This window comes from Branchiostoma floridae, chromosome 5, assembly GCF_000003815.2.
Source record: "Branchiostoma floridae strain S238N-H82 chromosome 5, Bfl_VNyyK, whole genome shotgun sequence".
Taxonomy (NCBI): domain Eukaryota; kingdom Metazoa; phylum Chordata; class Leptocardii; order Amphioxiformes; family Branchiostomatidae; genus Branchiostoma; species Branchiostoma floridae.
The window spans coordinates 21,535,413-21,548,699 of record NC_049983.1 but is presented as its reverse complement, the minus strand read 5'-3'; the positions used below and the strand labels follow the sequence as shown (position 1 = coordinate 21,548,699).

At 41.9% G+C, this 13,287-nt stretch overlaps 2 protein-coding genes across 3 annotated transcripts in view; one reads left to right on the top strand and one right to left on the bottom strand.

The window, feature by feature from the left end:
- The window catches only part of LOC118415952 (carbonyl reductase [NADPH] 1-like), a 4,831-nt gene extending 2,110 nt beyond the window's left edge, over window positions 1-2,721 (bottom strand). Inside the window, exons 1-4 of one of the 2 annotated variants that reach the window (XM_035820915.1) lie at window positions 2,664-2,721; window positions 1,739-1,820; window positions 1,385-1,563; window positions 477-589 (exon numbers count right to left, since the gene is read on the bottom strand). In XM_035820915.1, coding sequence (XP_035676808.1) covers window positions 477-589; window positions 1,385-1,563; window positions 1,739-1,820; window positions 2,664-2,681 — 392 coding nt within the window. In that variant the 5' untranslated portion in view covers window positions 2,682-2,721. Of the gene's footprint in view, window positions 1-476; window positions 590-1,384; window positions 1,564-1,738; window positions 1,821-2,289; window positions 2,592-2,663 lie in introns of those variants that run through there. The other variant, XM_035820914.1, reaches the window with a different exon arrangement.
- Window positions 2,722-2,951: 230 nt separating this feature from the next.
- Window positions 2,952-11,951, top strand: LOC118415960 (ATR-interacting protein-like). The gene is made up of 13 exons (XM_035820925.1): window positions 2,952-3,076; window positions 3,651-4,484; window positions 4,593-5,073; window positions 5,275-5,409; window positions 5,729-5,918; window positions 6,102-6,708; window positions 6,884-7,128; window positions 7,506-7,648; window positions 7,823-7,908; window positions 9,872-9,958; window positions 10,364-10,446; window positions 10,755-10,915; window positions 11,282-11,951. Exons 2-13 carry the CDS (start codon window positions 3,663-3,665, stop codon window positions 11,371-11,373), a joined length of 3,132 nt encoding a protein of 1,043 aa, XP_035676818.1. The 5' UTR covers window positions 2,952-3,076; window positions 3,651-3,662; the 3' UTR covers window positions 11,374-11,951.
- The last annotated feature ends 1,336 nt before the right edge of the window (window positions 11,952-13,287 follow it).

The following is a 13,287-nucleotide window of genomic DNA, read 5'->3' as shown; positions in this document are numbered from 1 at the left end:
TTCCTTTTATCAATCACAACATCTGGCAAAGGATGCTTAACATTTAATCCTTAACGTTTCAAATAGTTACATGACACAATTCTCATCTACACACCTTGTTTAATTTACATTCACCAAGAAGACTATGTCTTCGGTAGCATCTGTATGAATGTGTGTATGTACAGTATGTGTGTAGAAGACCAGCATAACTCAAGAATGCCTGCATGGATTGTATTGATATTTGGTATATGGGTACATCTTGATGAGTACTGAAACCGATTAGATTTTGGGCCCACTAGCGCTTGTAGTAGTACTACAGCAGCTTTTCCTGCTTTGATATCTCAAAATCTGGAATGCTATGGTTGTAATTTTTCAGTGGTAGATAGCTCTTGTTTGTTTTTAGATACATGTATATGTCTTGGGTTGCAAGGAAGAGAAGTTGGTATACTTTCTACCGTACCTATGGACACTAATCACAGAGTGTAGTAACATTGTACCTGGCATGAGGTCTCAGCAGTGGCGTCAGGGCCTTGGTGAGGTTAAGGAGGCCAAAGAAGTTGATTCCCATGGTAACCTCAACTTGTTCCACCAAAGGTGTGGGATTGCTGCGCTGTAATAAATGATTGAACTTAATTGCTTGGCAATCGTAAAAGGTACATAAAAAGGACATGTAGTATAGTGTATCCACAGTAGCATCCATAGCTCATCATCATCATCGGTCGACGTGATCACACATGTTTGCACATGTTTACACACGACGGGGTTATACTGCCCCTTACGGAGTGGTATACCCTTTCGGGGCTAATTACAAGACGGGGATGCGCCAGGTCTCCCGTCCAGGTGAATGATGTAAATCACCGTGTGGCTGATACGGTATGGAGGTTCTCCAGGCCTCCAACCGGGTGATTTGAAGTGAATCACCAACTCCAGACAGAAGGATTTGCACCAACGCACACCGCACCATCGCACGTGTGGGGGTTCTTTAACGTGCATAGGGTGTGAATCTCCCCATACACGGGACCTCCATTTAACGTCCTATCCGAGGGACGACTCATTTTTCACTTGAGTAAAGTGAGGAAAGTCGTGTAAAGTGCCTTTCCCAAGGGCACAAGATCGGTTGCACGGCAGGTGGATTCGATTCCGCAACCTCTCGGTCATGAGGCGGATACAATACCACTGCGCTACACGGTCCCAGTTATCCATAGCTATCATTTTCCTAAGTCAAACAGTAAAGCTTACCACATTTTGTTTTAGATGTTGTACAGGTGTCCCAAATAATGACATGACAGCAAATAAGTAGAATCGTTGTTGGATGTCCCTGGATGTTTGCTTCCATTGAACCATGCCATATCTGAACAGCGTGGACTCTAATTGACTCTCTTCAAACAATGAACCACGTCCTCACCCCATACATCACCCCAGCATTGTTCACCAGCACATCCAGCCCTTGGTGCTCTTGTTCCAGATGTTGTTTGAACCTTTGGATGCTATCCAGCGACGAGACGTCTAGTTGGTGGAACCTGGGCTGACAGCCCTGCTCATTCAACTCCTTCACTGCTTCCTGTCCTCTACTCACATCTCTAGCTGTACAACAGGATAAAGTTACACTTAGATTTCTGTTCCATTCAGTTGACTCCCATAAATCATGAAAATCTTGTTGCATGACACATAGTATTGAAATACTTGGAGGATAAAGAATACATGATACATATTAATGTAGATTGCAAAAGTCAACAGTTCAGCATTCTGCAATACTTACCAGTGAGGTACACTGTCCCATTAAATTGCTTGCACAGTCCCTTGACTATGGCTAAGCCGATACCCTTGTTCGCACCTGTAACCTGTGTTTATACAACAACAAAAAATTATGCAATGTTTAAGCCTACTGTACGAATAATGTTGTTTGTTAATGCACATAGCAGATAAAAAATATCAATGTTAAAGAAAGGCCACATTTTCCATGAAAATGCCGGATATTTCTGAAGGGGAAGAAAGAAAATTTGTACGAAAAGGAATAAAAAAGGCCGAGCGTCAAATGTACGATGCCCTGTTTGCAAGATGAAAATGTTGCATATACAAGATATAACAGTTATGTCCAAAAAGAAAAAAAAGAAAAGATAAGAAAAGTGGGACACGAGACTAATGGTTGCTGACAGAAGAAATAACAAGAACAGGCCAGAAAAAAGAAAACAATATTTTTTCCTTCGGAAACATAGTACATGTACATGCAACTTTAGATAGTGGTGAGCACATTCACACATGACTCGGCAAGATTTGTTGACAAATGACAAGGATTTAAGTTACACCGACCACAAAGCTATTTGTTACAGAATGTTCTAACACAGTTTCGTAACACATTCCACTGTCCTCCAGCGGCCAAATGTCCCGTTCCCCATCATAACTAGCTTCATTCTGCTAACTGTCGATGAAATGTTTGTACTGGGTGGCCATCGGTACTGATTTTGAGAGACTACTAGTATATGATGGTCCAGGCGCGAAAGTTGAGTGAAGGTTGAGATACCCGGAAGTGAGAGTATACTGGTGGGACAAGGCATAAATTCATGAAAAACAGTAAAAACAATGAGCTCTCAAAAAGAGAAAGTCGTTCCCTATTAATCTCTTCTACTGATCAATCGGAAACAAACTCTCATATATGGGTGTCAACTGTTTGGGACGGACTTTACCACAGCGACTCGGCTCATCTTGGCGCGCTTCGAAACTTTCGTAACCTGATTCAGGTCAGAGTTCAATGTTTGGAAGAAACGATTCAGTGAAAAAGGGGGTTGTTATCATGTCGGCAGTGAAATACTATAAATCAAGAGCAGCGTTAAATGACATATTTTACTAAATATATAACTATGAGTAATATATTGTTGCTAATACGTTTAAGATATACCGAAAATGGTCCATTCACTTGTGCACAAAATAACCTGTTTTCCATAATAGACTTACCTGGTGCTGATGTCGCGAGATTTCCCGTCAGTCCGAGAGTTCACATTTCAGATGAAAAATGGCGGCAGAATTTTCTGAATGACTACACAACTCTCGCGATTATCTGCTTTGCAGGGTTGTAGAGTTGATGTCAAGGGCCTAGCAGGTAAGAGGAAAACACAGAAATCAACAGGGAACTGTTTGTCTCATTGTGCTGATTATTTTTGTTCGCTAAACGGTGATCTAGCTAGTTAGTCAAACCCTGTCGACCAGTCGACGTCATACTCATGAAATTATATCGTGATGAACAAGAAAACAAAACTATTGTATTGTGATTTGCGTGATCTAGAATTCGTTCGACTTTTCTCCGTACGTAGTATGTAATATGTAGATTGTCCAACCGGTGATAGGTCTATCACTGGTACTGTTAATAAGAAATAGAATAGATACATAAAGAGATCAACTTTGGTCGTGATGATCAAAATGTGCTTGTAAGTTGTATACAAACAAGTACCGTGGTTTTGTAGCATAGCATTGTCAGATGGTGCAAGAAGGTAAAAACCTTCCTGGATGATGCAAGGAGGTTATAAACTACGGTATAATGTTGCAACATCATGTATCAATCCTCAACTGGTTTAGAAATGACTCATCTCGGTCTGTCAGAACCAACAGTATAATGTATAATGTTTTAAGTTAGAAAAGTGCTAACTGATTTTAATGTTTATTTTTCCATCTTACAGATTCCATCTGTGATGATGGCCTCCAATCCCCTGTTCACCGGACCTAAAACAGGTAACCACCACCGACCCGGTATGTTCACGTACAACACACAACAGAACAGGCTTCCTGCGAGACACTCCAACATGGCCGCACCCTCAGACCAAGACAGCGTAGAGACTCCTCGTAAAAAGGCCAGACTGGATAACGCCGCTACAGGATCGGGTTTTAACGACACCTTCGCAGACGATGACGAGTTTCTGACAGCCGATGACTTGGATCAGATTGACTTCATGGCATCTCAGGCGTACAGCCAAGCAGACCCCTCAGAAACAGCACCCGCAGAGCCTAGGCAGCAGAAACAAAATGGCTGCAACATGGGCCAGGCATCCACCAGCGCAACAAGAAACCTCGTCCAGAGCAATGTGCCCAACTTCGATTCCTTAACAAGTTTCTCTCAGGTCACAAACAACAGTTCACTTGGTAGCAGACAACTGCAAACTAAAAGACAAACCCAGGGGAGCACTAGTGGAGTGAGCAGTGCTGGTTCCTTTACTTTCAAATCAGCAAGTGGTAGAACAACACACGTTTCAAACAGCAATGTCCTACCAAAGGGAGGTGATGGTGGATCATCTACCAAGGTGATGGCTCAGAACTCCAGGGAGTTGGAGAACAAAAGAGGTGGGGGGATGACTTTCAGACAGAAGGGAGAGGTGCAAGTATCTTCTGCAGCTTCAGTAACAACAGGCAGCAACTTGAGCAAGGCAGGACCTTCATCCACAAGGCAGACAGGGCCAGATATCAACCAACAAGAACTGAATAGGCTGAAAGCAGAGTGTGATAACTATAAAAAACAGGTATGTATGAGATTGTTTCCTTTGATACTTTGCCTTAAGAACATTTAAATTCAAACATTTAAATTGTTGATTGCAAACATATCTTTAATGATTTTTTTTCCATCACAGTTGGCATCCTTGCAGGAGGAGCAGTTTGGTAAAGAGGGAGAAATTAAGATTCTCCGAGGCTCCTTAAAGAAACACCAAGAGGAAATCGACCAATTTAAGAAAGCCCGCCTGGAGGAAGAGGAAAAGAAGGTCCAAGCACAGACCTCCAAGGAGAAGGAACTGGAAAAGGAGTTGGAAAGACTTAAGACACAGCTGCAGTTCAAGGAAGCTGAAGTGACGGAGGCTCAGAACGTTGTGAAAGTCATGGAGCAGAAATGTAAAAGACTAGCAGAGGGAGGAAACTCCTCCACAACACCAGTTAACAGCCCAAAGGTGGGAGGGATTCCAGCCAAGTTCAAGAGTGAACCAAAGTCCCCCCGAACGCCGGGCAGGGGAAACTTCCCAACAAAGGAGTCCTTCATGGAGGAAGGCAAGACAAAAAAGTCACCAGGTCAGGTCAAAGGGGAAGGGTCAGGTGCTACCAACACTCCAGAGAAGAATGGTATGTAGTACACTGTTGTACTAGTACTTTTCTTCGTAGTATATATAGTACACCTGTGTATGTGTAACCATCGTAGCATTTGTGTAATTCAGACTCATTCTTGTGTTAAGTACATTGTATTGTCAAAAGTTTTAACTGTTAGTGTTATTATGAAGTCTATCTATTCTTCAATTCATCAAGGACTTCTTTTTCTTTTGTCAGTATCCCCAGCCAGAAAGTCTGAATCGCCTGGGGTAAAATCAAGACTCCAGAACTCTCCTGAGAAGACTAGCAGTGAGGCTGCACAGGTGCCCCAGACAGAGAGACCACTGTCACTTGGGCTGGGGATTGTCACAGGTATTGTCACTCAGAATAGAAACACTTGTATATCTAGTGAATCAGATCACTGCAATACCTTTGCATGTATAATGGTTGAGTCACTTGAGAAGCATAACTGAACATGTGGTCATTTGAAAAAATTTACTTTTCATTTGGCTCACGCCCATTATACTCTATAGTCTTTGTGTTATTGTATGTTTTGATTTAGATATACACTGAGATACAATAAGATATATAGGTCCCTGGACTCCATTCTGTGCAGTGTGTCAGTAATTGTGTATCTGTTTGATTCCTCCAAAGCTTTGGTTCTTATACATAGTCTTCTTACTTTGTACAGATGGCTTCTCAGGTCCACTCTTGATGCAGAAACTTCTACTCCCAGGAAATTTGCCAGCATCATATGGCAAAAAGGAATCTCACGATGCTCAGCAAGGCCTGCTCACCTTGTTCCAGCTTCAGTGCCAAGTTGACCAGCCTGCCTCAGGCTCAAAGGATCATGGTCATCTAGGAAACGCCCAGGGATCTAGGTACACATTGTGGTGTGACTTTTGTATAATATTTAAATTAGAGCCTTTTAGAGGTCATTGACTGAATGACAGCACCTAAACTTGAACCAGGCTGCATTCTTACTCACAGATAAATCTACCAAAATTGTGTTGTTTGTACAGACTTTTGTGATTTACCGGTAAAAATGTCTTCTGTTTTCATAGCACTGGTCCAGTTCCAACATCATCTGTCAGTAGCTCTGCAAGTTCAACCACAACACTCAACCCTGAGCACCATAAACTGGCTTTACATGGGATATCTCATCTCCTGTCTCCTGCAAGAAGAAAAGAAGACAACAAACAGCATGTTGTTCATCGAGATGCAAAGTCACTGTCAGACCTGCTGAAGTGCCCTCCCCAGACAACAGAATCTGTTGTGTCCCTCTTCCCTATGATAGAAGATCACCTGAGTCAGTACAGAGATGTTATACAGACAAAGATTAACCAGTCGCTAGTCACAAGCATGGACAGCTCTTCTAAAGGTGGAAGTTTTGAGGGAGGATCCATAGACTCCAGTAACTGCAGCTCTAATGTGTCGGAGTCTGTTGTAAACTTCCGTCAGGCCAAAGAGGGAGCGGCAAATGCCTTAAGACTGTTGGAGAGGTTGTTACGGTACTGTCCAGAGGCAGGGAATGTGCTGATGCAGGGCTGGGTCAGCTCTCAGTCTCAGGAAGTGGCTGTGACGATGCATGAAAAGATCCAAAGCGGGCAGCAAGATGAAGATGTCATGATTGTGGAGGAGGGGACAAGTATTCCGTCTCTTGAAAAGAAGGTAAAATATCAGAGGAATTTCACAATATGCAATATATCTTACAACAATTTTCCTTCCATTGTTTCCCATTGTTGTCCTTTCAGTGTCATCTTTTTATACAGCAATTCATGTGTTTTTACAGAATAATTTGTCAGCAGTTTGAAAAGTTGAATTGTTTTGCTTGGTTCCTCACCAGATGGACACATCTACAGGTAACACATCCACAATCGTAATGGCATCGTCCAGTCCTGAACAGACCACAAGGAGCCCCAGCTTCCAGACCCACCCCTGGCTCTCTACCTGTCAACTGTTTGGAGACCTGCTGAAGTTATTTGACCTGCAGGTCAATCATAAGGTGCACAGTGCACCAGTGGTTACTATGGCAACACTGGAGGTCCTGACAGCACTGGCTTCAAGTTGTGACAAGAAGGACTTGGATAAGTAAGTGTTTTGTAGATTTCCCCTTCTTTAATCCATGTGGAGCAATGAGATTTCAAAGAGAAAGGTTTTTTGCACTACTAGTTGCACAACATGTTTTCTAATATTCATCAGGTAGGTGTATGGGAAGTGGTGAACTTTTAGGCCAAATTGACATGTTGGCAGTGTTGATATTAATTAGTCATGAAGACATATTCAAATGATATTCATGTACATGGTGTATATTCATATGCAAGAAATGCAGTTCAGTTTTGCTTATCAAATTTGAAATACAGCTGAAACAATTTGAAATATTGCATTGTTTCATTATAAATGACTGACTCAGTTATTGCTACCCAAGAAACCTGGAATTTAAAATGTATATCTGTTGTTTTTTCCAGCTTCAAGCCACTGTTTTCAGACAGCCTGTTGCCATCCTGCCTGACAGAAGACTGTGATGTGATGATTGTGACCCTGTGTGCGCAGTTACTGGTTTCCCTGACTCCATGTACAGCACTGGTGTCTTCTTTCTGCACACAAACTGGTGAGTACCCATCTTGATACAGCTATACATGCTGCTCTTACACAAGATATTGAAAATACATGTGAACCTTGTGTATGAACATAATATGCTCCTAAGGCTTAGTTTTATTGTCTTACTTTGTTATTGAAAGAAAATATAGTAGTAGAATCTGAATTTGTCTCTTGTGTACTTCAGAGTCTTGCCCACTTTTGAACATGTATTACCATGGCGAGCGGCAAGGGGGCGCTACTGTACAGCAATGGGTTGCAATGCAGCAACAGGTGGGTGTGTTTGTGTGCATGTGTCTGTACTACATGTGTTGTTCACCTAATGTATGATTTACAGCATAGAGTGTTACAGCGTTCCCGCCAGGTTCTTGAAAGTATGCGTCCAAATATTGGGGAGGGGGGTAATGAGCGCCGGAGGCGCGAGACGAGCGCCGCAGGCGATCGCTTTCTAGGGGGGTCCGGGGGCATGCTCCCCCGGGAAAATTTGGATTTTCAAACCCTCTAAAACACAATTTCCTGCAATTTAAGAGGAAAATCATGCGCTTGAGATTGGATGTCGGTTGCCTCTTTTACTCCCGTTATTCAGTAATCGACGACCGCCCTCTCGAACCCCAAAAATACATTATATGAAAAAAAAAACTATAAGCACAGGGAATCAGCCTTCCGTGATCTGGCCAGGGTATAATTTGTCCAGACATGAAAATTTTTGATGCTTCGCAACACTGTGCTCTAGCCAGTTCGTCAGCCAATTTTCGTATCGGTGGGGTTTTACAAGGCCGTGCCGTCATTTTCCACGAGCGTGCGACCTCAGGTAACCCCGTTTTCGGCGTGAAATCTTTGGCTGGATTTCTTTTTAAATAGACCAAGAACGTTATACATTACTCGAAGGAGGACGATATGCTGCCTCTTTGGTAGTGATCAGTGCCGGTGTAGCCTTGAAGCAGTAGCCAGAAAGACGTCCCAACGTGCTGGGCGTTGCGATCGACGATCCGTCTGGGGAGGGGGGCGTGCCGCGCCATGTGCCACAGGGGCCAGTGCCAGTGCACAGCCGACTCGATCGACGCTTGACAACAATATTGCGGCCCCTTTTCTGCCACAAATTTTGTCTTTTTGAAACATAAGAAATTTTGCAAATAACAAATAAAGTGTACAGTTTTGGATTCTTCACTTATTTTAATACCGCGCACCGCTTTTTTAACTTGGATAAATGGGGAAACTTTAATAGTAAATTGTTAGCAGCTAGGGAAGAAACTTGCCAGGCGACACGGTCGGCTACCAATATCACAAAACAACGTCACGTGCGCCTAATACTCCGTAACTTTTTTTTTTCCCGGTGACCAATGACAGAGTACAACATTACATTTATCAAACGCTGATTGGTTATTAAGATGATTGGATTTGGCCCTGGTGGCCAATCTAGACTGCTTGGCGCCGGTGGCCTGTTGCCAAAGATACCGACTGCCAATCAATTGCCCACAGCGTGAGAACTTTTGTTGAGATGTGCAACACTCGCACAGAACAGTTTTTTTGCTCAATACTAGTATTACCCACACATCTTTAACAAATACGTGAAAATGAGGATAAGTAAGTATCATGTTAAAATCAGAATATAAAATCTATATAAGATTTCTTCCAGATGAGTGTTAGAGAATGCTGACTGTCAGATGTATGTCACGGTCTACAAAAAATTACATTGCGCAACGGACAGCTCAGACTGGTGCGTGGCAGGGTGTGTCGCACATGGGTCCGCTAGTTGTAAAACGTGCCGCGCTCCGCCCCATGCCCAGACTACTGGGATGACCGGAAAGTGAACAATTTGAAGTATAAATTGTAAAGGTAGGATTCCTTCTTATAAACACAGATTTTTTGAAAGATTCCAGATACATTTTGTACACTGGTGGTACAGGTCAGCCTTTCTTTCAGATTTTTTTATGGACGCATTCAGCCGAGCCGAATGCGTCTTTCCAGAAAAAAATGCGTCCAAAGACGTAAAGACGTATGCCTGGCGGGAACGCTGGAGTGTTACTAATATCATACCTTCATATAGCAGAGTTGTTGATGGCACAGATATTATTTTAACACCAATTTGATTTCTTCAATATCTTTTATTTGTATTTGAATAGTTGCTTTTGATATCTAGGAGAGACCAAACGGCTATGATGACAGAAACTAGGGGTATGTTCAGTAATATGGTAAATAGCATCGATGTTTTGACACAATTATGATATTCCCACAGGTTGTGAGGTTACTGTCCACAGTGGTGTCCACTCACCCTGGTGGCACTACTCTACTGGTCAAGAGTGACTGTCAATGCAGTATGGAGGTCAACAGGAGTTTCTTTGCTTTTCCATTTTGTATCATGCAGTAAATACTAGTAATGTTTAAAGATGTAAATACATGTATGTGTAAAAATAACATAAAGATATTACATGTGATGTCATGTAACATGATTATGGAAATTGTAGAACAAATGATATTGATGCTGCAAGATTTAAGTACCAGTATCTATGATAATATTGTAATATTTGCTGTGATGAAATCTTTACTGAATTATCAATCTAAGTGGAAGGTGCAGTGAATATTGAAGAAAAGAACAATACATCTGTGCTCAATTAGTTCAAACACAATGCTACATATGGGTAAGCAAAGACAAATTGATTTAGGCTGTATTATCTTTTGTTGTACTTCTGAGTTGAGAGAATACTAAGTATTCTGTTGTGTTCCATAGGTGGTGAGATCACTGGTCATCATGTTGTACCGAGCTGTGAGTGAAGTGTTAGAGGGCAGGGATACTTCATCAGCCAGAGAACAGTAAGTGGGCATGTTATTGCTGCTATTGTTGCCTTTACAGTAGACAATGTGCAAGGCTCAAAATACCACCTACATATGCATGCTAGTACAGGCAAAATTGGAGCTGTTCAGGTGTATCTGAATCTGCACCTAACCTGGACCAGGGTTAAAAATAGGGCCTGGTACACTTAAGATAAAGAAAAGAAGTGCAAGTAAAATTTGCCTTGTGCATGTAATTTTGAAAGTTTCCTGCACCAGTGTAGGTGTGCAGAAAGAAGTATTTCGAGCCCTAACATTGTGTCACGTACCGTTGTCGATGTTTCACACAGTCTCCAGCTCCTGAGAAGTGGCACCCTCGTGCTGCACCACCTGAGTCTGCATGACCCCCTGTATGGAGAGCACCATGCCGCTGTAGAACACCAGTACACCAGACTGGTACATGGGCTCAAGAGAGTCTTCTCTAAACTCACAGATGTCAGGGAAAATGAAGGTATGGTGTACTATTTCAAAATAAAGTGCAAATTTGCTCGTTTCATTTTAAAAGGTCAATGTTTTAAAGAGTAGAGTAGAGTAGAATTCTTAGAAGAATATGTCCAGGGCTATCTCCAGCTTTAATTTTTTTTAGTCCCTCTCGTTGTTTGGAAGCCAATGTGGTTAATTTTCCTTCTTAATTCTGTCATTTTAATGTATGAAAGCACATTTCTATCAATTATATATACTGAAAAGTTAACTTTTTGTCCGTCCTAACAAGCAAATTCCATCCCAGGACAGAGGAACGGGTCCTGGAGACAGCCCTGATCATGTCAATGGTTTTGTGTGTGTTGTTGTATGCATCAGTGTTTGTCTTGCCTTACAGAAATAGCAGTGCATGACTTGTGGGAGTTGGACCATCAGATTCTGGATGACAGTGGTGGTTCACAAGATGATCAGATGGAGGTAGACCCTTAACAACAGACTGACATCCTTCCGCAAAATTTACCTACATGATAGTCAACATGGTAGTTCCATTCAAATTATAACTACTTATTTGTAGAATCCTTTGTACATACCGGAAGCTTTTATCAAAGATGAATTTACTTTGTAATGGCCAAGCCTTGGATCTCAACTTGTATATCTGTCAGTGAAGAAATGCTTTGGCTTATAACTTCAGTGCAACAGATCCAATGTATGCTGTCACTTTGTAATGTGGAAAAGAATTAAAATTTCTCATGGCTTGCATGCTTACTTATGTATCCTATGATATCTTTACATTGAACTTCATGTTAACTTTGTTACGTAGAGATTTAATTTAGACTAATGTCAACAATATGGGGAAGTGCACATGAAGTACAACCAGTCATAAAATTCTTTGCAATGACTTTTGGTCACATTTTACTTGACAACCTTGCTGTAGATTTCTTTCAAGATGTCCTACATGTATATATCAAACCTGTACTAATCTGTTGTAGTGATGTCACTTTATAGCTGATGTAGTACATTTGATCTGTTGTTATAGATATGTGTTGAATGTAGTAATAAAAAGTCTATATTATCAGATATTTTGATTGTACTTTTGTTTCTGCACAGCTAATTGTAAATATGTTTAATACATGTAGAGTGGAATATGTTGAAATAATGAGACACACTGACATATTTAGCACACAAAAAATATTTTTCACAACACAAGTCATGACCTACTCTAACGGGGGCCGCCCTAAGATGCCCGCTTTTTTACACGCTCAAACTCACGGCGCTCCATCACTAGTTGCCAAAAAGTGGTCAAGTTTTGATCAATGAATTTTTAACACATTCATCTAGAGACCATACTTGAATAAGGAAGACATCCATACTGTTCATGAACCCTTCACCCTCCACGTTACAACTAGCAAACACCGAGGACGTTATTCTGAATATAGATTCCGATTTTGAGCTGCGTGAGACAGTGCTCCCTAACTTGCCCCGTTTTTGGAATTTGCTCTCTTCGGAAGCTGGTGACCAATTTTGACAAACATAAATAAAAATTCAAATTTTATGATATATTAGCTTTCTTTTGACAGTAGAATTGTGATTGTGTGTGCTTCTTGTCTCCCGCAAGGAGAGCTAAATCTTTCACAATCCAGGTCGAATTTCATGGGAAATGGGCGAAATGCACTGAATGCGGCAGCCCGACTAACAAAATCATTAAAGGACAAAAGGAAAAAAAGGACAACGCCAAAATCACAAAAAAAATCTTTGTACGTATTGGGAAACGCGAGGTCCGGACCTGTCGAAATTTGTCATTTTGGGTCCAAAACGGCCCGTTTTGGGCGATGTGGGGAAAATTGATTGGCCCGAAACGGGCCGTTTTGGGCGATGTGGGGAAAATTGATTTCGGGGCCCCGAAAATTGTCGGAAGGTCCGGACCTGTCGAAATTTGTCATTTTGGGCCCAAAACGGGCCATTTTGGGCGATGTGGGGAAAATTGACTTCGGGGCCCCGAAAATTGTCGGAAGGTCCGGACCTGAATAAAGAGACTCTTTTTACACAACCAGTGCTTTATTCTCACCGACGTTTCGGTGACCGTCTGTCACCTTCTTCAGGGCAATTCTGACTGGTTCACATTGTACTGCAGGACAGATGTCGCTGCTCACAGTTCAGATGCGGTCACAAAACGAAAAAATATTTACATATGTATATACAGACAGCTTTATGTCTGTATATACATATGTAAATATTTTTTCGCCGACATGGCCCGTTTCGGGCCCAAAATGGCATTTTTGCAAAGGCGCGGACCTGCGGAAAGTTTTCGGGGTCCAAAAATGAAATTTCCCCAGACCGGCCGACATGGCCCGTTTCGGGCCCAAAATGGCATTTTTGCAAAGGCGCGGACCTGCGGAAAGTTTT